Source organism: Amblyraja radiata, chromosome 12 (genome assembly GCF_010909765.2).
Source record: "Amblyraja radiata isolate CabotCenter1 chromosome 12, sAmbRad1.1.pri, whole genome shotgun sequence".
NCBI classification, from domain to species: Eukaryota; Metazoa; Chordata; class Chondrichthyes; order Rajiformes; family Rajidae; genus Amblyraja; species Amblyraja radiata.
Genome location: NC_045967.1, coordinates 9,984,960 through 10,010,088, shown reverse-complemented (window position 1 = coordinate 10,010,088; position 25,129 = coordinate 9,984,960). Strand labels below are relative to the sequence as shown.

The following is a 25,129-nucleotide window of genomic DNA, read 5'->3' as shown; positions in this document are numbered from 1 at the left end:
GTGAACGGGTCCTTTTCGGAATGGCAGGCAGTGGCGAGTGGAGTGCCGCAAGGGTCGGTGTTGGGGCCGCAACTGTTTACCATATATATTAATGATTTGGAAGAGGGAATTAGGAGCAACACTAGCAAGTTTGCGGATGACACAAAGCTGGGTGGCAGCGTGAACTGTGAAGAGGATGTTAGGAGGTTGCAGGGTGACCTGGACAGATTGAGTGTGTAGGCAGATACGTGGCAGATGCTGTATAATATAGATAAATGTGAGGTTATCCACTTTGGTGGCAAATACAAGGGGGCAGATTATTATCTTAATGGGGTTAGGTTAGGTAAGGGGGAGGTACAGCGAGACCTGGGTGTCCTTGTACACCGGTCATTGAAAGTTGGCGTGCAGTACAGCAGGCAGTGAAGAAAGCTAATGGAATGTTGGCTTTCATAACAAGAGGATTTCAGTATAGGAGTAGTGAGGTTCTTCTGCAGTCGTATAGGGCTCTGGTAAGACCACATCTGGAGCATTGCGTACAATTTTGGTCTCCTAATTTGAGGAAGGGCATCCTTGTGATTGAGGCAGTGCAGTGTAGGTTCACGAGATTGATCCCTGGGATGGCAGGACTGTCATATGAGGTAAGATTGAAAAGACTAGGCTTGTATTCACTGGAGTTTAGAAGGATGAGGGGTGATCTTATAGAAACATATAAAATTATAAAAGGACTGGACAAGCTAGGTGCAGGGAAAATGTTCCCAATGTTGGGCGAGTCCAAAACCCGGGGCCACAGTCTTAGAATAAAGGGGAGGCCATTCTGCACCTATTTTCTGAGGTGAGAAAAAACTTTTTCACCCAGAGAGTTGTGAATTTATGGAATTCCCTGCCACAGAGGGCAGTGGAGGCTAAATCACTGGATGGATTTAAGAGAGAGTTAGATAGAGCTCTAGGGTCTGGTGGAGTTAAGGGATATGGGGAGAAAGCAGGCACGGGTTATTGACTGGGGATGATCAGCCATGATCACAATGAATGGCTGCGCTGTCTCGAAGGGCCGAATGGGCTCCTCCTGCACCTATTTTCTCTTTCTATAAAATCTTCACTCTATTTATTCTCTCTCTTACCCTACCTGTTGTGCTTATGTGGTATTATCTGACTGGATTGTTGGCAAAACCAAATATTTTACTATATGTGGGACACGAGACAATAATAAACCATTCAATTTCTCATTTGGATGTGGCAACATATTGGGAAATGGTTGTTCTCTAGCTTCATGGGGGCCATCCCTGGCACAATCTCACTTTGTGTTATTTGCTTCTTTTTGGATTTCAGTTTCTGCTTTTTGCACTAAAATGGAAACAGGAAATTCAAATTTCAAACAGCAACAATGCCTGGCCACAGAGGGAAGTGTTGGCCATTTAAAGTTTAGTTACTATATTTGGTTAGTGCTCTGGTGGAGTCAACATAGGGAAGGTATTTCAACCGATCATTTATCCATAATTCTCAATCTTGATTTGATGAATAACAAAATTCTCAACCCCATTAATACAGTGCCTTCAATGATGTTTGGGACAAAGACCCATCATTTATTTATTTGCTTCTGTGCTCCACAATTTGAGATTTGTAATAGAAAAATTCACATGTGCTTAAAGTGCACATTGTCAGATTTTATTAAAGGGTATTGTTATACAGTTTGTTTTCATCATGTAGAAATTACAGCGGTGTTTATACATAGTCCCCCTATTTCAGGGCACCATAATGTTGGGGGCACATGGCTTCACAGGTGTTTGTAATTGCTCAGGTGTGTGCAGGTATAAGAGGCAATTAAGGTATAATGCAGGTATCTCAGCTCCTCGTCTTTCCTCCAGTCTTTCCATCACCTTTGGAAACTTTTATTGCTGTTTATCAACATGTGGACCAAAGTTGTGCCAATGAAAGTCAAAGCAGCCATTAAGTGACTGAGAAACAAGAATAAAACTGTCAGCGAAAGACATCAGCCAAACAGGCTTACCAAATCAACTGTTTGGAACATCATTAAGAAGAAAGAGAGCTTACTAATTGCAAAGGGACTGGCAGGCCAAGGAAGACCTCCACAGCTGATGACAGAAGAATTCGCTCTATAATAAAGAAAAACACCAAACACCTGTCCGACTGATCAGAAACACTCTTCAGGAGTCAGGTGTGGCTTTGTCAATGACCACTGTCCGCAGAAGAATTCATGAACAGAAATACAGAGGCTACACTGCAAGATGCAAACCATTGGTTAGCTGCAAAAATAGGATAGCCAGGTTACAGTTTGCCAAGAAGTACTTAAAAGAGCAAACACAGTTCTGGAAAAAGGTCTTATGGGCAGATGAGACAAAGATGAACTTATATCAGAGTGATGGCAAGAGCAAAGTATGGAGGAGAGAAGGAAATGCCCAAGATCCAAAGCAGACCACCTCATCAGTGAAACACGGTGGTAGGGGTGTTATGGCCTGGGCATGTATGGCTGCTAAAGGAACTGGCTCACTTATCTTCACTGATGATACAACTACTGATGTTAGTAGCAGAATAAATTCTGAAGTGTATAGACACATCCTATCTGCTCAAGTTCAAACAAATGCCTCAAAACTCATTGGCCGGCGGTTCATTCTACAATACGACAATGATCCCAAACCTACTGCTAAAGCAACAGTTTGTCAAAGCTAAAAAATGGTCAATTCTTGAGTGGCCAAGTCAATCACCCGATCTGAATCCAATTGAGCTTGCCTTTTATATGCTGAAGAGAAAACTGAAGGGGACTAGCCCCCAAAACAAACATAAGCTAAAGATGGCTGCAATACAGGCCTGGCAGAGCATCACCGGAGAAGACACCCAGCAACTGGTGATGTCTGTGAATCACAGACTTCAAGCTGTCATTGCATGCAAAGGATATGCAACAAAATACTAAACATGACTACTTTAATTTACATGACATTGCGGTGTCCCAAACATTATGGTGCCCTTTATGGGGGGGACTATGTATAAGCACTGCTGTAATTTCTACATGGTGAAACCAAAATGTATAAAAATTGCCTTTATTAAAATCTGACAATGTGCACTTTAACCACATGTGATTTTTTTCTATTACAAATCTCAAATTGTGGAGTACAGAGGCAAATAAATAAACGATGGGTCTTTGTCCCAAACATTATGGAGGGTACTGTTTGTTCACTCATCTACAAACTGAGCAGAACTAATTGTCAGCTATCCTCTGAGTGACATCTCTTGGGAAGATACACGGAGAAAGTAGCACATTAATTATGCACCTGAAAGATTTGAAGTTAAATCGGGTATTGTGTAATTGTAAAGTAATTGATTTTTGATGTATTCCATGGAGATGGTCTCCCAGGAAACCTGACAATGTGTCCGACAAGTCATCGTAGAGGTGTACGGGGAGGACCCAGAGGAAAACGAAGACTTCCTAACTCAAAAGACGAGTCTGATGATGACATGTCTACTTCCTCCCAAGGAAAAGATGAAACGAGTTGCAGTTCCTATGTGAGTAAATGAATCCTGGAACAATATTTGAAGGAAGGGAGTTTGATGCATTTTGCTCTTTATTTCACTCTGACACAATTTACCTTTATAACATTCAATGAGCTCTTGAGCACATTCAGCCTTTTGATAATTTTCTAGCAGGCACCAAGTGCAATGCAGCTTGTAAAATTACGCTGCCTTTTACCACGCAGTCTTCCGTTATTTTCTTAAGTTCTGATCCAATTCCCTTTGACTGAATGTGATTTCGCTAGCTTGACAAACTATGCATTGTAACCAATCATAACATTGAAAGAAATCCACATACAGATGCTCCTCGACTTACGATGCTTCGATTTGCGATATTTTGACTTTAAGATGGTGCAAAAGCGATACATATTCATTAGAAACCGTATTTCACTAGTCTGGCCTCATGGCTGCGTTGAGAATTTAAGCAGTACTGCTTTACTGTTTAATTAAAATTGCTTTCCTGTCGTCTACTTAGATTTACGCCTGCTCTGTTCAGCAGACGCACTCGCTCGCCTGAGCTGGCTTGTTAGTATCTCTCTCATTAACTACCGCCCAATCTCAAACCTCCCCTTTCTTTCAAAAACCCTGGAGCGTATCATTGTGTCACAACTTCATTCCCACCTCCTTGCGTATAACCTATTTGAACCTCTCCAATCTGGCTTTCGCCCCCTCCATAGCACAGAAACTGCTCTCCTCAAAGTCCTCAACGACCTTCTCACCTCTGCTGACACTGGTTCCCTCAACATCCTCATCCTCCTCGAACTGAGTGCAGCCTTCGATACAGTGAACCATAACATCCTGCTTACCAGACTTGGGGACCTTGGCATTGAAGGTTCTGCACTCAGCTGGCTCTGTTCCTACCTTTCCAACAGATCCCACTTCATTTCTCTCCATAACCACATCTCTGCTACAGCCACAGTCACTCAAGGCGTTCCCCAAGGCTCCGTACTCGGCCCCCTCCTCTTCATCATCTACATCCTCCCCCTTGGTCAGATACTCCGCTTTTCAACCTGGACTTGCACTGTTACGCCGATGACACCCAGATCTACCTCGACACCAAATCCCCCCCCAACCCCCCCCCCCCCCCCCCCCACCCTCTCCCATATCAACTCCTGTTTGTCGGCTATAAAAACCTGGATGCAACATAACTTCCTCAAACTCAACAGCGATAAAACAGAATTCGTCCTCATAGGCTCCAAATCCACACTCAGCAAAACCAATAACCTCACTCTCACCATTGACGGCACCACTGTCTCCCCATCTCCCCAGGCCCGCAACCTTGGCGTGATCTTTGATTCCACCCTCTCCCTTGAGCCTCACATCCGCCATGTCATTAAAACCTCCTTCTTTCACCTCAGCAACATCACCAAAATCAGACCCTCTCTCACACCTCCCGCTGCTGAAAGACAATACAATACAATTTATTGTCATTTGAGCCTCAGTGAGGCTCAAACGAAATTCTGTTTCCACAGCCATACAAACAAAGACAATTTCCTAGACATACACACAATTTAATTCACACAAACATCCATCACAGTGACCCACTGTGATGGAAGGCAAAGTCTTTTCACTCCCCTGTTCTCCACTTCTCTCCCGATGTCCAAGCCACAGGCGGACGATGATAAGTCCCACGGCCAATGATAAGTCCCACGGCCATTTTAGGCCGTGCCGGGCGATTTACGACCCCGCTCCCGGTCCAAAAGTCACAGAGTTGGAGCCCCCGGCAGGCGCTGGAATGTCCCACGGCCATGAAGCCGTGCCGGTCGTTCCAACCCCGCGACACGGGCTGGAGAAGTCGCGTTGCGGGAGCTCCGGGAAGCGGTCTCTTTTTCCCCCGGACCCGCGAGCTCCCGATGTCCCATTCCACCGAACCTGCGGCTGCGTTGCTGGAGCCTACGAGCCCCAGGAGTCGAGTCGCAGCAGCGAGTCACCACCGCTCCCCACGCTCCGAGGCCGGCCAGCCCCACGTTGGTGAGTAGTCCGCAGTTCCGCAGTCTCCCGAACCCCCGAGACTCATCCATGCCTTCATCACCTCCCGACTGGACTACTGCAACTCACTTCTCCTTGGCATCAGCTCCACCTACATCAACTGACTCCAACTGGTCCAGAACGCAGCCGCCCGACTCATCACCCACACCAGTGGTGTACTAGTCATGTCTCTACTATTTATTTCATTCCGCTTACATGTTTTTCCTCTACTTGCTAGATTTTTGTAAGGTGTCTTTGAGACTCTTGAAAGGCGCCCATAAATAAAATGTATTATTATTATTATTATTAACGCTAGTATCTGCACTTTCTCTCCTATTTATCTTGATGTAAGTTCGATTGAGTCAGCTGTTTTGTATGCGAGGTATCTGAGCTGAGGTTGGAGAGAGAGAGAAAGCGTGCAGTGGATACAGAAGAGGCGAGCTTCAGGACTGAAGAAGAGGCTGGCGTAGATCGAGATCTTGCAGGGAGATAAGAGAACCTTGTTAGCCTTTCCTTGGGGGAAGTGAGGGACTTTCCTTGGGGACTTGTGAGGAATCTTGCAGGAGACAAGATGGACATCGAACGGCAACAGATCTGATGAGGTTGCTAAAATCTCAAAGCTGCTACCTGCTGTGACAATTCGCCATGTGTTCACTCCTGCGGGGGCTGGCACTCGGTAGATTTAAGGGGCGTCAGTGCTCAGGGAATTGGTGAGCGCTTCGACCGAACAGGGGCGGTGGGGGTAGGGTGGGTGGATGAGAGATGCCAAAACGGGGAAATTAAAAACACTCCCAGAGGCAGAGGACGGAAGAGGAGAGAGATGGGGCTGGCGGTCCAAACTTGAACACTCTGGTGATGGAACGCTAGGTGTATTAAATGCATTTTTGACTTACGATATTTTCGATTTACGATGGGTTTATCGGAACGTAACCCCATCGTAAGTTGAGGAGCATCTGTACTGCCTTTTAGTTCCTTTGCCAACCACCTTCAATATCTTGTTGTTCTTGACTCTTTTGTTTCACTTTCCCCAACCCTGTGGAGAACCGATTATTTTAAATACCATTGACGCATCCATTCTCATCCTACTATGCTTTAAGGAAAATGGTCCCAGTCACTCCTCGGTATTTATGCACTCCGAGCCCTCCTTGTCCATCTTAAAATGTGATTATAATCAAACAAGTTACAGTTATGGGTTTAAACCAGTGTCTGCAGTTCCTTCCTACACATCTGATCTCCTGTGGTGTGAAGCTTGGGATCGCGCGGAGCTTGGTTTCACAATGCATTCTTCTGCAGCTTGTGCAGATGTGGTTTCGAGAGGTTTTCTCAAAGTGTAATTATCTACATGAGAATCCAGGAAAGTATCATTATCTTTAGAGGGTGGCTTGGAGTGCGTCATCAACATGGAGATCCTGGTGTAACGGCTAAGTTGTTTAAGACTTTAACAACGAGAGATTTCTTGAGCCCAGTAAGTAGAAATTGTTTAAAGTTCTCAAGTCCTGGCAAGTGTGGATGTGGAGAGGATGTTTCCACGAGTGGGAGAGTCTTGGGCCAGAGGTCATAGCCTCAGAATTATAGCTTTAGTGTAATGAATTTGGTTAGCTTGTGGATAAGCAATGTTCTGTAACCTACATCACAACAGCCAAGAACTAGAAAGTGGATTAGACAAGAAGACTCTTCAGCACAATAAATGGTACATTTCCAAGATCCTTAATTATTCTATACCATTCAGACTTTTGTTGACTTGACTTTTTTTATTTCTCGCGTTATCTCTCAACTTTCCATAGAAAAATGTTGCACGTGTTCAATTATTCTTGAACTGAGATCTTAATATGAAAGTTGCAACTATGCTCTGTACCCAAAGTGTGATCTGAGAAGGGCACTGTATAACTTCAGTATACATTTTTACATTTGAATTCTCTACTAGAAATAAATCCCTGTGCTTTGTGCGCACATATTAATTGTGTTAGTTTTGGAGTTAAGGCAATACTTTTATACTTTAACGATAATTGTTTTCATTTTATTTCCCTTGACAGCAGGAGCGATCTCCTCACTGCAGCAGTCCCACTATTACAGGACCAAAGTGTGGATTCTGCCATGCTGGAGATGAAGAAAATGAGACCAGAGGAAAACTCCACACCTCAAATGCTAAAAAAGTTGCGGCACATTACAAATGTATGGTAAGAAACAGGAATTGTGAAGATATTGCAATGTATTTTGGGACTGTCCTAACTAATATAGCTCAGCTTTCCTCTGTTATTGCTTTGGGTCCCGATTGCATATAGCAGACATTAGACCAACTTTAGACCAGATGTACAAAGCACACTAAAGGATGTAGGTAGAGAAATGCATTAAATCTGACGATAGTATATGGGAAAGTATGTGTTTCCAATTTACTCGCACCATGCCGAATTGCATAATGTGGAATCATTAGATTCCAGGAAAAGTCAAAGTAACTGGTGCAACTAAAGGTGGCCAAGAAGCAGCTGATAGTACTGCTGCCTCAGTGTCAGAGACCCAGGATCAATCTTGTGGGGTTTGCACGTTCTTCCTTTGATCACATGGGTTTCCTCCAGGTGATCTGTTTTTTTCCCACATCCCAAAGGCGTGCAGGTTTGTAGGTTAATTGGCTGCTATAAAATTGACCCTAATGTGTGGGGCTTGGATGTAGGAATAACATAGAACTACTGTGAATGGGTGATTGATAATTTGCATGGACTCAGTCAGACAAAGGGCCTGTCTCCATGCTGTATCTCTTCTGGACCCCCTCCAACCCAAGGACATCCTTCCTCGGACACTGGGTGCGAGGCAGATTGACACCCACAGCCTGCAGTGACTGCAAAGGTATGATTCTCTGTTTGGGGGAAGGAAAGCCTTTTTGACCACTCCTGTGATGCCACTTTCAAGGAACGATGTACCCGCACTCCCAGATCCCTCTGCTCTAAAACACTCCCCAGAGCCCTACCATTCACTGTGTAGATCCTGCCCTTGTTAAACTTAAAAAATTGCAACACCTCACATTTCTTTGTATTAATTTCCATCAACCAGTCAATTCGGGTTTTGGTGAAGAACTTCCACTGTTTACATTTCAAAAAGATTTTGTTGTAGGAACTGCAAATACTTTAAAAAATCTATAAATTGCACCCATGCTCATACATCTTTAATTTAAATATAACTTTAAATTTAAATATATTCCAAAGAGGAAGAAAGATTCCAAGGTGAGTAAGGGGCGACCGTGGTTGACAAGGGACGTCAGGGACAGTATAAAAATCAAAGAGAAGTAGTATGTAGCAAAGATGAGTGGGAAGCAAGAGGATTGGGTAATGTTTAAAGAGCAGCAAAAGATAACTAAAATGGCAATATGGGGAGAAAAGATGAGGTACGGAGGTAAGCTAGGATAGAATATAAAGGAGGATAGTAAAGGCTTCTTTAGGTATGTGAAGAGGAAAAAATTAGTTAAGACCAAAGTTGGACCCTTGAAGACTGAAAAAGGTGAATTTATTATGGGGAACAAGGAAATGGCAGATGAGATGAACAGGTACTTTGGATCTGTCTTCACTAAGGAGGACACAAACAATCTTTCTGATGTACTAGTGGCTAGAGGATCTGGGTAACGGAGGAACTGAAGGAAATCCACATTAGGCAGGAAATGTTGTTGGGTACACAAAAATGCTGGAGAAACTCAGCGGGTGCAGCAGCATCTATGGAGCGAAGGAAATAGGCGACGTTTCGGGCCGAAACCCTTCTTCATGTTGTTGGGTAGACTGATGGGACTGAAGGCTGATAAATCCCCAGGGCCTGAGAGTATTTAAGGAAGTGGCTCTAGAAATTGTGGACGCATTGGTGATAATTTTCCAATGTTCTATAGATTCAGGATCAGTTCCTGTGGATTGGATGGTAGCTAATGTTATCCCACTTTTTAAGAAAGGCGGGAGAGAGAAAACAGGAAATTATAGACCAGTTAGCCTGGCATCGGTGGTGGGGAAGATGCTGCAGTTATAAAAGATGAAATAGTGGCACATTTGGATAGCAGTAACAGGATTGGTCTGAGTTAGCATGGATTTACGAAGGGGAAATCATGCTTGACTAATCTGGAATTTTTTGAGGATGTAACTAGGAAAATGGAGAAGGGAGAGCCAGTGGATGTAGTGTACCTGGACTTTCAGAAAGCATTTGATAAGGTCCCACATAGGAGATTAGTGGGCAAAATTAGGGCACATGGTATTGTGGGAAGAGTGCTGACATGGAATTGGTTGGCAGACAGAAAACAAAGAGTAGGGATTAACGGGTCCCTTTCAGAATGGCAGATCGTGACTAGTGGGATATCGCTGGGCTCGGTGCTGGGACCGCAGCTATTTACAATATACATCAATGATTTAGATGAAGGGATTCAAAGTAACATTAGCAAATTTGCAGATGACACAAAGCTGGGTTGCAGAGTGAACTGCGGAGGATGCTATGAGAATGCAGGGTGACTTGGACAGGTTGGGTGAGTGGGCAGATGCATGGCGGATGCAGTTTAATGTGGATAAATGTGAGGTTATCCACATTGGTAGCAAAAACAGGAAGGCAGATTATTATCTAAATTGTATTAAGTTGGGAAAAGGGGAAGTACAACGGGATCTAGGGGTCCTTGTTCATCAGTCAATGAAAGTAAGCATGTAGGTACAGCAGGCAGTGAACTAAGCGAATGGCATGTTGGCCTTCATAACAAGAGGAGCTGAGGATAGGAGCAAAGAGTTCCTTCTGCAGTTGTATAGGGCCCTAGTGAGACCACACCTGGAGTATTGTGTGCAGTTTTGGTCCCCTAATTTGAGGAAGGACATTCTTGCTATTGAGGGAGTGCAGCGTAGGTTTACAAGGTTAATTCCCGGGATGGCGGGAATGTCATATGCTGAGAGAATGGAGTGGCTGAGCTTGTATACTCTGGAGTTTAGAAGGATGAGAGGGAGTCTTATTGAAACATATAAGATTATTAAGGGTTTGGACACGTTAGAGGCAGGAAACATGTTCCCGATGTTGGGGGAGTCCAGAACCAGGGACCACAGTTTAAGAATAAGGGGTAAGCCATTTAGGAAGGAGACAAATAAATACTTTTTCACATAGATTAGTGAGTCTGTGGTATCCTCTGCCTCAGAGGGCAGTGGAGGCCGGTTCTCTGGATACTTTCAAGAGAGAGCTAGATAGGGCTCTTAAAGATAGCGGAGTCTTGGGAGAAGGCCGGAACTGGGTACTGATTGGGGATGATCAGCCATGGTCACATTGAATGGCGGTGCTGGCTCGAATGGCCGAATGGCCTACTCCAGCACCTATTGTCTATTGTCTACTGTCTAACTACATCCTGTGCAATATTTGAATGCAATGTACTTTTAATTTCAGCTATTTTCCTCTGGTACTGTCCAACTCACAACTTCATCGAGAAAAGATTTTGGTGATTTTGATATTAAAACAGTCATCCAAGAAATCAAAAGAGGCAAAAGAATGGTTTGTATTTTTAGACAACTTGTACAAAACTTGTGTAAAGTTAATAATTGTCTATTTCTGTTCAGTCAATATTTATATTATTATCAAAACGTTTTCATGTTCAGAAGACATGGGAATAGAATTAGGCCTTTAGGCCCATCAAGACTACTCTGCCATTCAATTGTGGCTGACACCTCTTTCCCTCTCAACCCCATTATCTTGCCGTTTCCCCATAACCTTTTGACACCCTTATAAATCAAGAATCTTGTCAATCTCCATTTTAAAAATACCTAACAACTTTATCCCTCTTTTTTTAATGGAGTTCACGATGTATGTACCAACAGCTGAAATATTCTGAAAAACAGCCGAAATATCACTTCTAAATTCTTAATTCTTCCGACAATTCCAAGAACATTTCTCTGGGCACACATGTGGGCCCGGTACTGCTTAACACTGGGCATAACCTTGGAGTAGTACAATTGACTTTGAAAAGGCTGTGTAATTTGTTCCACTCCACTGCATTTTCTATATAGCTGTATAAATGGTAGGCGAGTTACCGGGGAGGATTCTGAGGAATAAGATGAATATGGATTTGGAAAGACAGAGGCTGATCAGGGATAGTCATCATGGCTTTGTACATGAAAGATCGTGTCTCATGAATATGATTGAGTTTTTTGAAGAAGTAATCAGGCAGGTTGGCGAGGGCAGAGCCATAGATGTTGTCTATATAGACTTCCGCAAGGCCTTTGATAAGGTTCCACGTGGTAACTACTCTGGAAGGCTAGACAGAACTGGATCCAGCTAGAGCTAGCTACCTGGATACGGAATTGGCATCATGGAAGGAATCATGGTGGTGGTGATTTTGGACTGTGATTAGTGGTGTGTCTCAGGGATCAGTGCAGGGCCCATTGCTGTTTCTGGTTTATATCAATTATGTAGATGACAATATGCAAGGCATGTTTAGTAAGTTTGTAGATGATACTAAACTAGGCAGTATCATAGACAGTGAATATGGTTACCAACAGTGGCAGCAGCATTTTGATCAGCTGGATTGTATATTGGATGAGGGGATTGAAGGCTTTGTGGCTAAGTTTGCAGATGATACGAAAATAGGTGGAGGGGCAGGTAGTAGCAATGTTACAAAATTTTGAGATTTTAAAAATCAAGTCTGCAATTTATCCCATCAGATAAAGCATAAAAAGAAGTTTAATTTGACACCTAATTTAAGTATTTAAAAAGTTATGGCCATTTTCATACTCGGAAATTAGCATCTTGTTCCCTATTGATTTTCTATTGACATAACAAAAAAGCTGTGATCGTGGACAGTCAAAAGCCCATAACTTTCTTAAAAATTAAGAGAACTGAATGAAATTTTCAGTTATCATAGATTGAAGCATTCTGAAACAAATATAAAATAATCTTACTTGGATGAGCTGAAAATAAAGCATATAGTAGGTATGTTGCAAAGCCTACCTGAAGATCGCTGAAAATCTGTACCAGCCCGTGTGCGCGATTTTGGCGCCGTTTAGAGGGGGGCGGGTTTAAAACGCAATTTTCCCTGCGCTGTTCAAATCGAGTTTTATCAGCCTAGTTAATTATTAACGAAAAATCGCTGGAAGATTCCGTAGCTGGAGCTATTTTTAGTTTTAAGGGCTTTCTTCACTTGTTATAGTAGGTTAAAAATTAACCTCTAAACCCGTGACCGCCGACGACGGGTCGGATCTCATACAGGGGAAAACGGAAGGTAGGCTGTTTATTTTTACGTTAAAAAGGGCTTCTTAAGATCCCTTTATACAAAGTTTAATGTTGCGAGTAGCCCCATTATATCCCGCAGTATTTTTCTGGGCATTTGAGGGCACAAATCTACCGCAATGTGAACGTTCTAAACCAGCACGTTCACAGGATCTCACTAGAAAGCTGATTTAAATGGACTTTAATTTACAGCAATTGAACACTAAATTCCTTCCATTTGGCCTATAAATTAATGTAAATGAGATTTAAAAATCATGTTTTATTGTGAATTATTTGTGAATATTATTTGGACACTTAGGCTATTTAAAAATGTTAATCATTTATTAAGAAATGGATAGATGTTTAGATCTAGTAATTGAAGTTTGACATTAGCTACAATTGGGTAACTAACTAATTATATGCTTTAATTTCAGGTCATCCAAGTAAGATTATTTTATATTTGTTTCAGAATGCTTCAATCTATGATAACTGAAAATTTCATTCAGTTCTCTTCATTTTTAAGAAAGTTATGGGCTTTTGACTGTCCTCGATCACAGCTTTTTTGTTATGTCCATAGAAAATCAATAGGGAACAAGATGCTAATTCCCGAGTATGAAAATGGCAATAACTTTTTAAATACTTGAGATATGAAAGTGAATTAGGTGTCAAATTAAACTTCTTTTTATGCTTTATCTGATGGGATACATTGCAGACTTGATTTTTTAAATCTCAAAATTTTGTAACATTGCTACATATAGTTAGTTAGTTACCCAATTGTAGCTAATTCCAAACTTCAATTACTAGATCTAAACATCTCCATTTCTTAAGAAAAGATTAACATTCTTAAGTGTCCAAATAATATTCACCAATAATTCACAATAAAACATGATTTTAAAATCTCATTTACATTAATTTATAGGCCAAATGGAAGGAATTTAGTGTTCAATTGCTGTAAATTAATGGCATTTAAATCAGCTTTCCCTGTGGAACGTGCTGGTTTAGAACGTTCACATTGCGGTAGATTTGTGCCCCAAATGCCCAGAAAAATACTGCGGGATATAATGGGCCCTAAATTAGCTACTCGCAACATAAAATTTGTATAAAGGGATCTTAAGAAGCCCTTTTTAATGTAAAAATAAACAACCTACCTTCGTTGTCCCCTGTATGAGATCCGGCCTGTTGTCGGCGGTCGCGGGTTTAGAGGTTAATTTTTAACCTACTATAACAAGTAAATAAACCCCTTAAAACTAAAAATAGCTCCTGCTACGGAATCTTCCAGCGATTTTTCGTTAATATTTAACTAGGCTGAACATCCTCGATTTGAACAGCCTAGGGAAAATCGCATTTTAAACCCGCCCCCCCTCTAAACGGCGCCAAAACGCGCACACGGGCTAGGACAGATTTTCAGCGACGCTTCAGGTACGTTTTACAACATACCTACAGGTAGTGTAGAGAAAGCAGGGACTCTGCAGAAGGACTTTAACAGGTTGGGAGAGTGGGCAGAGAAGGTGGCAGATGGAATATAGTGTAGCAAAGTGTGGAGTCATGCATTTTGGTAGTAGGAATAAAGGCAGAGATTATTTTCTAAACAGGTAGAGAATCCAAAAATCATAGGTGCAAAGGAACCTGGGAAGACAGATGCAGGAGTCCCAAAAAGTTAATCTGCGTCGAATTGGTAGTAAAGAAAGCAAACTCAATGCTTGCATTTATTTCAAGTGGGCTTGTATACAAAAACAGCGATTGAATGCTGAGGCTCTACAAGGCGCTGGTAAGGCCCCATTTAAAATATTGTGAGCAATTATGGGCACCATATCTGAGGAAGGGTGTGCTGGCTCTGGAGAGGGTCCAGAGGAGGTTTACAGGAATGATCCCAGGAATGAGTAGGTTAATCTTTGATGAGCATTTGTCCGCACTGGGCCTGTACTTGCTGGTGTTTAAAAGAATGAGGGGGACCTCATTGAAACATACAGAACAGCGAAAGGCTTGGATAGAGTGGATGTGGAGAGGATGTTTCCACTGGTGGGAGAGTCTTGGACTAGAGGTCATAGCCCCAGAATTATAGGACGTTCTTTTAGGAAGGAGACAAGGAGACATTTCTTGTCAGAGGGTGGTGAATCTGTGGAATTATTTGCCACAGAAGGCTGTGGAGGCCGTCAGTGGATATTTTTAAGGCAGAGATACTGTGAATAGATTCTTGTTTAGTACAGGTGTCAGAGGTTATGGGGAGAAGGCAGGAGAATGGTGTTAGGAGAGAGAGAATGGCCTAATTCTACTCCTATCACTTATGACATGACAAGTGGGCTGAAGAATGGCTGATGGAGTTCAATGCAGATAAGTGTGAGGTAGGGCCCTGTGGAGGCTTGTAGAGCAGAGGGATTGAGGAGTGCATGTGGACAATTCCCTGATAATGGCATTCACAGGATAAAGAGGGCTTTTGGTACATTGGCCTTCATTAGTCAGGGTAGTGAGTATAGAATTTGGATGTCGTGTTACAGTTGTGCATGTCGTTGGTGAGGCCACATTTAGAGTGTTGTGTTCAGTTTTTGTCACCCTACTATAGAAATGTCATTAAGCTGGAAAAAGTGTAGAGAAGATTTGCGAGGGTGTTATCAGGACTCAGACCTGAGCTGGGGGGATTTGGGCCAAATTAGGGCAAATGGGACTAGCTTAAATGAGTCGTGGACGAGTGGGGCCGAAAGGCCTGTTTCCTTATGTATGACTAAATGTGAGAATATAATTAAATGGTTTGCTTCTGATGTTCAGACTATTTACTGAATAGTACTGAAACTGTTTTCACAAAGATTGCGAGTAATTCAGTGAACAATTGTAGTCTGTCATGCTGGGATATCTTTGTCATCAAGTCTAGCTCATTTGTCTTATCAGCAATTAATTTTTTCCTCTAAACAGTTTGTAGTCTGTCATGCTGGGGTATCTTTGTCATCCAGTCTGCAGCTCATTTGTCTTATCAGCAATTAATTTCTTCCTTTAAACTGTTTGTTTTCTAAATTTCAGAAATGTACATTATGCAGTCAAATAGGTGCAACTATTGGCTGTGAAATTAAAGCTTGCATCAAGACTTACCATTACCACTGTGCAGTTGAAGATCGAGCTAAATTCATTGAGAATCTTGACAGAGGCATCTACAGGTACCAAATTCGATTGGTGACAGTTATTTATCATTCTGCATTTTCCTCTTGCCAAAGGTTATACTTCATTAGTTTGTTTATGATAATCTTGTTGCCTGTAATTTATTTTACCAATGGATCCTGTGACATTTATTATTCTGTGCTGTTATTATTGCCACATGCATCTCTCTTCCATTACATTTCCGTTGATGATTGTGAAATACCATTGTGCATCAGTGTATTTGGTTGCCAATTTTGTGTGCTACCATCATGTGATAAGTATTTTATAGAAAACTTGCATAAAAATGGATAACGTGATCCGTATGAATATTTAGTTTATTAGTCACATGCACGCGATACCTTGAAAAGCCTTTGTTTGCATGCTTATCTATCAAATAAAAGACTACATGAATATAATCAAGTCGTGCATTGGCACAACACTTCGTGCAAGATATAACATGTCTCAAGATATAACAAAGTCCGACAGACTCCGTTGCAAGATAGTTCACAGGTCTCTATTGAAGTAGTTTGGAGATCAGGACTGCACTCTAGTTGAGGGGAGAACTGTTCAGTTGACTGATAACAGCTGGGAATAAACTATCCTCGAATCTAGAGGTGTGCATTTTCACATTTCTATGCCTCGTGGCTGATGGGAGAGGGGAGAGACTGGTCCTTAATTATGCTGGCGGCCTTGCCAAGGCAGCATGAAGTGTAGATGAAGTCAATGGAAGGGAGGTTGGTTTGTGTGATGGTCTGTACTACATCCACAACTTTCTGCAATTTCTTGCAGTTTTGGATGGAACGGTTCGCCATGTAGAATATGAATAAAGATCCCTTTTCTAGTTTCTTTTATCTAAATGCCTATCCTGACTACCTGATTACATGCCCTGTCAACTCTCCTTCCCACTCCCGCGTTGACCTGTTACTGCTTGGCCTTCACAACAGCCAAGCTGAGACCAAACTAGATGAATAGCTTCTCATATTCTGTCTGGGTAGTTTACAACCCAATGATGTGAGCATTGAATTTTCCAACTTCAAGTAACCCATATTCTCTGCTCAGTGCTCTTTCCTTCTGGTTTCCCCACACCCGTCACCCAGCTTAATTACCCTCTCGTACTTGGTTCTACCTATCACCCCCACACACAGACCTCTGGTTGTCCCATTCTCTCTGCTCCCCCCCATTTTTTTTTTTTTTTTACTGGTTCCCTTTATCCCTTATCTGCTTCCAAATCGCCTTCCTTGCTTATCGGGTTCCATGTGTGCATCGTTTTGTTTCCTCTACTTGCCTCCCAGCCTCAGTCTCTACCACTCCTTTTCCTGTCTGGTTCCATCTGCCCATATTTTTTTCCCTTCATGCCTTTACCTATCACCCACTCCATTCTGCTCAATCTGCCCATCTTCCTGTTCACCAGGTTCCACCTTTTGCCTGCCAGGCCCAAAATTAATGGGCATGACGCATGGAGTGATACAGTGACCCAACTTGCTCACACCGGCCAACAATGTCTCAGCTACAGTTGCACTTGCCTGCGCTTGCTCCATATCCCTCCAAACCTGTCCTATCCATGTACCTATCTAACTGTTTCTTAAACGATGGGATAGACCCAGCCTCAACAATCTCCTCTTTGTTCTATATACCCACCCCCCTCGATTTCCCTACACTGGGCAAGAGACTCTGTGCATCTACCCGATCTATTCCTCTCATGATTTTGTACACATCTATAAGATCTATCCCTCTCATCCTCCTTCGCTCCATGGAATAGAGACCCAGCCTACCCAACCTCTCCCTGTAGCTCACTCCCTCTAGTCCTGGCAACATCCTTGTAAATCTTTTCTGAACCTTTTCAAGCTTAACAATATCTTCCCTATAACATGGTGCCCAGAACTGAACACAATACTCTAAATGCGTCTCACCAACATTTTATACAACTGCAACCTTCCAACTTCTATATTCAATACTCTGAAGGCCAAAGTGCAAAAAGCCTTTTTCACCACCTTATCTACCTGTGGCTCGATCTTCAAGGAACCATGCACCTGCACTCCTAGATCCCTCTGCTCTACAACACTCCCCAGAGCCCAACCATTCATTGTGTAGGTCCCACCCATGTTAGACTTGCCAAAATGCAACATCTCACATTTGCCTGTATTAAATTCCATCAACCATTCCTCTGCCCAACTGGCCAATCGATCCAGATCCTGCTGCAATTTTTCACAACTATCTTCACTATTTGCAAAACCACCCACTTTTGTATCATCAGCAAACTTACTAATTTTGCCATGTATGATCTCATACAAATCATTGATGTAGATGACAAACAGTAATGGGCCCAGCACCGAACCCTGTGGCACACCACTAGTCACAGGCCTCCAATCTGTGAAGCAACCTTCCACCATCACCCTCTGCTTCCTTCCATGAAGCCAATTTTCTATCCAATCAGCTATCTCTCCTTGGATCCCATCTAACCTTCCAGAGCAGACTACTATGCGGATGTCTACCTTCATACACCTTGTCGAATGCCTTACTGAAATCCATGAAATACAGCTCTGCCCTCATCGACCTTTTTGATCAAGTCTTCAAAAAAACTCAAATCAGATTTGTGAGGCACGACCTCACACGTATAAAACCATGCTGACTATCCCATAGCAGACATTGTCCATCCAAATGCCAGAATACTCTCTAGTAACTTTCTGACTACAGATGTTAAGTTCCCAGTTGGGAACTATAGTTCCCAGCATTTTCCCTGCAGCTCTTCTTGATCAGGCCCTCGAGATTTGTCTACCTTCATACACGATAGTACCTTCAGCACCTCTTCGACTGAAACACTGACTGCTCTCAAGACACTTCCATTGACTACCCCAAGTTCTTCCGTCCACCTGTCTTACTCCTTGGTAAATAGAGGAGAAATACTCATTGAGGACCTTGCCCATTTCCTGTGGCTCCACACAGAGGTGGCTGCTTTGATTCCTGAGGGGTTCTACTCTCTCTCTCTAGTTACCCTTTTCCCTCTTTCGACTCCGTATCGAGGGAATCTTATGGGACGTCCGATCCACATATGGATGTCCTGAAAAGTACATTGGAATCCTGAGACTCCTCCACGATGACATGCTTTTTCATCTCTTCCCTGAACGGGGTCGCGAGCTTTTCCCAGTCGTGTCTCCGTTGTCGTTGGGGCCTAACATTGTGGAGCTGGCGGCCTCCAACCGGAATCAACCTGGGGGTTCCAGTCGCAGACCCTGCGGGCTCACTGGCTGACTTCGGAGCGCGGAGCGCTGTGGTGGCACGTGGCTGCAATCCGACTTCGGAGCTTCGGAGGCTTCCCGCAACGGCAACTTCGCCCGCCCAAATCGAGGGGTTTAAATCGATTTTAAACCGACCCGGAGCAGGGCCTTACATCGCCCAGTGAAACAACCCTGGAAAATGTGAAGTCAACTCTCCTCCAATGTCGACCTTGATGACGAGATCCAACATTGTCTTAAGTGTGCTGGAACAGCTTTTGGACGTCTTCAAACGAGAGTCTTTCAAAATTGTGACATCCGAACAGACACCAAAATGTTAGTGTACAAAGCAGTGGTGATTCCAACGCATCAGAAACCTGGACAGCATACCGACGCCATCTGAAAACACTTAACGTTCCATCAACGATGTCTTCAAAGCAGCTTAAATATTAGCTGGGAAAGCAGAAGAACCAACGTCAGCCAACTAAGATGGGTCGGTCATGTTGTTCGGTGGAAGACGAACGTCTACCAAAGCAAACCTTCTACTCCCAGCTTAAAGAAGGCAAACATAAAAGAGGAGGACAAAAGAAGAGATTCAAAGATGCCTTAAAAGCCAGCATGAAGAAATGTGAAATTGACATCGACAATTGGGAAACCAATGCCAAGGACAGGAAACTCTGGCGAACCATCATCCAAGAAGGAACAGCGACCTTCGAAGCCAAGAGATGCGCAGAATTAGAAGAAAAGAGAAGAAAACGGAAAGAGAGTCAGCAACAACCAAAGCCCGATCTGGCATCTGGAATTACCTGTCCTGAATGCCGAAGAACATTCAAAGCCAGGATTGGACTCATAAGCCACCGGCGAGTCCATAAAAACAACAGAATGTGGACCATCATCCTCGACCTCGAGGGATAGCCACGACGAAGACTTATGTATTTATAACATCTCTTGGGATTGTCTTTAATGCTATCTGCCAGAGCTATCTCCTGGCCCCATTTTGCCCTTCTGATTTCCTTTTTTAGTTTACTCCTTAGTTCCCGAAACTTTTCCAGGGATGCATTTGATCCCAGCTGCCTATACCTGTCACATGCGTCCATCTTATTCTTGAGCAATGCCTCAATTTCCCTCGTCAGCCAAGTTTCCTTGCATTTCTGAATGTGGATCTGGAGCACATTGTCTAAAAAGAGAATGCAGACTCACAGCATTTAAATATTGGGTGAGCAATTGAATGATCAGACGTAGATGACTGGAAAATGGGTTTAGTGTAGATGGGGATAGGTTGTTCATTGTGGATGTCATAAAGTCAAACAACATGGAAATAGGCCCTTCACTCCAACTTGTCCATGCCGATCGAGATGCCCTATCTAAGCTAGTCTCACCTCCCTGCATATCCCTCTTTCCTACCCATTTACCTGTTCAAATGTTTTATAAATGTTTTATCAACTACTTCCTCTGGCAGCTTGTTTGTATGTGATATTGTTGCTCCGTTTCCTATTAATCTTTCCCCTCTCCTATGGTTTTGGATTCTCCTACACTGGGAAAAGACTATGCATTCACCCTATCTATTCCCCTTATGTTCTTACACAGCTCTATAAGATCACCCCTCAGCTTTCTGTGCTCCAAGGAATAAAGTCCTTGCTTGCCCAAACCTCTCTCCATAGCAGGCCCTCGAGTCCTGGCAACAGGATATGGAGGGCTGGAGTGCCCATATCTGTGCTGGATGACAATTTGGTGAGAGCTGGTGCTTCAGGTTGATCACCTTGCACTTGCCCCTAATCTCTCCCACCCTTATAGGTGTTTTACTTTGTTATCCTTTCCCTTTTTTTCTTACATCTTTAACCCCCACATGTTCATTTTCTCAACTCTTAACAAAAGTTTATTAATTTGATGGGTTAAAAACATTTCTCTCCCGAGAGCTATCTGACTCAAGTATTGCCAGGTTTTTTCTCTCAGTTCAAACTTGCAGCATTCAGGGTTTTTATTTTCTCTGGAAGAAATGCTAATTTTACAATTTGTCTGTGCACAAAATCTATCAAGTTACAATTGGTTGGAATTAACTGCACTTTGCTGTTCTCAGTGAAGAAATTTGATGCTTTGCTAATTACTGTGAGACATTTTAAAGAATTATAAGATTTTGCATATAGAAAACTGAACGCCAAGTATGAGTGTTTCTGGAGAGTGAAATCATCTACTTTACAGGCTTTATTGTAAAAACCACAGTGGAAATGATGAGCGGGATGAGGAGGACGAAGAAAGAGAAAGTGTCTCACGTTGTGCAAGAGAGCAAGAAGCGGATCATCGAGAGGTACATTGGGGAGGAATGTGACCCTTTGAGGATCATTTGTATTTAATAAATATTAAAATACTAGGGGTGGAATGATAATTCTTCAAGTCAAAACAGCTTGCTTACATTGCAAAAGAAGTGTAGAATTTCAGGGCTTTTGGTGGTGTGATGGTGCTCCAGGGAAAAATGCCTTCCTGGTGATATTTTCCCCTGTGGTCAACGTTTTTAAATTATTTGGGGGATCCAAAATTGGTGGCACTAATTATGAGAATTTTACTCCTGATTTGTAGTGGTGGAGATACAAAGAAACAACAAACCTTTGAAACCATTCCTACAACCCCTCCCCACCTCAGCCTTTATAGATCTTGTCTCCTGTTTGATGATTGAGGCAGCACACAAGTGTGTGATCCTTCACGTGTGCTTGGACTTTAATTGGAGATGATGTTGGCCCTCTGGTCAAGGTTTGGTTCTATCTGAAAAATATTTGTCATTGGCCTGTCATGAAACATCCATTTTCAAGGCAGATGATTGAGCCTTCATGGGTGGGGGGAAAGGGTGGAATACATGCAATTGCTGATGTCCACGTAGAAGCAGAGACTGAACGTGCAAGAGAAGCCTGACTGCCCCTAGTGAGTATGCATCTTCTGAAGGCCTTGCTTTGAGTTTGTAGTGGAGATGTGTGCAAGAAGAAAAAAATATATCAGTGCTGATAGATTAGTTAAGTTTAAAAACATTAAGTAATAGTCATTTTTTGTTTGTTCATTAGGTCTTAGAAGAGGTATAGAAAAATGCATTCAAATTCCTTCTGATTAAATGGATGCCTGAATCTAGAGGTAATCATGCATGCTGTATGGGTTGTCAGACAGACTGCAATGCCAGTAACACTAGCAAACTGTTTTTCCCCTTTCTGTTGAACAGAAAAACTAAAGGAACCTTGGATACAGAAAGTGCCAAGAAAATGCCTGTGGACTGAGTGGAAGAGGCTGGTATATTAAGCTGAAACAGCGAATAAGGTTGTGAAGACCATAAAAAATAATCCAAAGATCTTTCAAGAAAATATTATCCTGGCAATACTCCTCACTCTGTGTGGAAATAATATAGTGAAATAGCTTAGTGAATATACCTGCTTTCTTTCTGGGATGTTCTGGAAGTGGATTATTAGAATATCTATGACATCCTTTTCTGCATTAGAATGAAATACTTGTTTTAGTGAATTTAACTCTATGGGGCATGTTGCCTTGCCTGTACTCTACGTTATGAAGGCTCTGAGAGGAAACACGGCTTAACATGTATGATTTTGACACACCTGGAGTTCAAGAGTTGGAAATTAAAATCTCCAGTTCAGTGATTGGAAAAAGACATTTTCACCAACACCTTGATTTAGCACTGGTTTTCAAGTTGAACTATAAGAATTTATGGTTTTGTTCTCAACAATAGTCTGTTTAGTGAAGTGGTACAGATGTTGGTAGTGGTAGGGGATTATGCTGGGCAAAGCCAGGTGTCAGGCTGAAAATCAAACTACTTCCTCACACAATTGTAAATTGAATGTGAATCCTAAGCCTGTAAAACTTTTTTGTGTGAACCAGTTCTCGTGCACCATCTGGAAATTATTGCTAGAAATCTAGGATACAAAGAGTAGATAAGACAGTTCCCAAGTTTTTGATGTCTCCTGCAAGAAATTGTTCCAGTTATTATTGGGTGGAATGTAATCGATTTTCATAAACCGCTGACTGAGCTTGCAGTCTTATTGTTTACTGTGGTCTAATTTATTCAATAAAATGTGGCCTGGTCTTCTGATAAACACACTTTTGCAATAACCTCAACAATTGGCATCGATTAAATCATGGTTTAGTGTAGGTGTTGAAGTGTGTGTTAAATGTTTTACTGAAAAATTGAAGATGATTTTGACTATTGAACAGCTTTTGTAAGGTGTATTATTTCCATGTTAATTTTCTTTCTGTATTGTGATTTCCCTTAAAGTTAAGTTGTATAAACTGTAAAAGTTAGCATTTAAAATTAAACAATGCTAGAGGATTAATTTACTTCTGATGAACAAGCAGTGCTGTTTGTCTTGATTTCTTACCAATACATATTGGTGTTAGAAGTGGGTGCCCGGATAATTTGCGGCAAAACTTTTGTGTCAGCATTGGATGCACTGTGTTTGTCTCTATAGTCGGTGGTTAGGTGTTAGATAGTAATAATTGTTTAAATATATTTTGATTGTCCTTGATGCTTAAAGGAACCTGATTACTGATCTCTCAATTTCACATGTTCTATCACATGCCCAGGTGAATATTTTACTTAATTTTACCAGCACCTGGATCTTTAGGCTATGTAATGTTAGTCAAAATAAATGATGCTTCCGGTAAAATGCTTTAATTATCCTTGGCTTGCTTGTACTAATATTAGATAATATCTACCCATGGTTTATTTAGTCTTGTTCTGAGTTTTTACTTTATAAACCTAAAATATTCTGTAGTTAGCTCTTTCCCAAAACAGTTGGAGGCTATCACTTTTTGACAAGCACACAATGGCAGGAATGAGTCTGGTATAAACTTCAATGCACCAATACAGTAAATTCAGACTTCTGGTGCATACTTTACAAAGACATCTAATTATAAATGTGCTGTATTTGTAACTTTCCTCTGCAGCATGAAGGGGTTGGTGGTGTAAGCGGGTTCGGTATTCTGACTGCGCATGCCCAGGTCAAAGGTCATTATGCATAAACAGCCCTGGAAAGTGGACCCTCATATCTTCTGTTTTTTCCAGCTTTGATTCTTCTAGGTAGAAATGAAGGTCCACTGCTCCACTGCTTTCCAGGGCTGTTTATGTATAGTGACCTTTGAACTGGGCATGCACAGTCGGAATACCGAGCTCGCTTATTGGTGACAAGATAATGACAGATCAGAAAACACAAAAACTTGGATCATGAGACAGTTTGACTACTTTAAATCAGTTCTTAGCCATCTCTTTACTTTCTGTATTTCTGCCACACGTGGGGATATGGGCCAGCTTGATCAGTGGTTCCGCGTAAGTAGGTGACTCCAGAAACGTACAAGGTTCAGGCATGATTCTATTCTTTTTGGAACAGATGATGAATAAAATGCTTTCCTTGCAAGCATTATGGCCTGTTTGTTGCATCTCAACCCGGGTTGTTTTGCTTATCTTTTATTATACCCCTTAAGGATCAGTGCATAATCTATGTGTGAAACCATTTGAATTGGCCAAGGTCTTAAATTAATTTGTATTTACTGTGGAGAAATGAATGAATGAATAAGTTTATTGGCCAAGCATTCACATACAAGGAATTTGCCTTGGTGCTCCGCCCGCAAGTGACAATATGACATACAGTGACAGTTAGGAATGACACATAAAACATTAATAATTAAACATTATCAATTAAACATGTGAATACCAGAGCAAAAGGAGGCTACAGATTTTAGGTTATTGAGTAGAGCTACTACTCGTGGGGAAAAAAAGCTGTTTTTATGTCTGGCTGTAGCAGCTTTGAAACTCACGAGTTCCAGAGGGAAGTGATTCAAAGAGTTTGTGGCCAGGGTGAGAGGGGTCAGAGATGATCTTACCCCTCTGACCTCTCACTTCCTGGCCCTTGGAGTGTACAGTTCGTCAATGAGATAGTGAGTTCAGGAGCGAGAGTAGTGATATCCTGGAGCAGAACAATGTTATGATGGAGAACATGGACGTTTTGAAATGCATAGGGGTGGATAAATGCCTGAAGTGTATCCAAGGATGTTATGTGAGTAAGGGGGAAGTTTGCTGAGGCCTTAGAGAGTTCTGTATCTTTGTTAGTCACGGGTGAGGCACTAGAAAACGTGAGGGTGGCTAA

The 25,129-nt window shown here is 42.2% G+C and overlaps 1 protein-coding gene across 5 annotated transcripts in view; it reads left to right on the top strand.

Moving 5' to 3' along the window:
* The window catches only part of phf6 (PHD finger protein 6), a 38,676-nt gene extending 15,023 nt beyond the window's left edge, over nucleotides 1-23,653 (top strand). For 3 of the 5 annotated variants that reach the window (XM_033030198.1, XM_033030194.1, XM_033030195.1), the window contains 7 exons: nucleotides 3,335-3,495; nucleotides 7,503-7,646; nucleotides 10,846-10,950; nucleotides 15,673-15,806; nucleotides 21,198-21,303; nucleotides 22,049-22,115; nucleotides 22,201-23,341. In XM_033030198.1, the coding sequence (XP_032886089.1) occupies nucleotides 3,335-3,495; nucleotides 7,503-7,646; nucleotides 10,846-10,950; nucleotides 15,673-15,806; nucleotides 21,198-21,303; nucleotides 22,049-22,066 (668 nt within the window). In that variant the 3' untranslated portion in view covers nucleotides 22,067-22,115; nucleotides 22,201-23,341. Of the gene's footprint in view, nucleotides 1-3,334; nucleotides 3,496-7,502; nucleotides 7,647-10,845; nucleotides 10,951-15,672; nucleotides 15,807-21,197; nucleotides 21,304-22,048; nucleotides 22,116-22,200 lie in introns of all 5 variants that reach the window. The other 2 variants (XM_033030196.1, XM_033030197.1) reach the window with 2 other exon arrangements.
* Nucleotides 23,654-25,129: the final 1,476 nt, after the last annotated feature.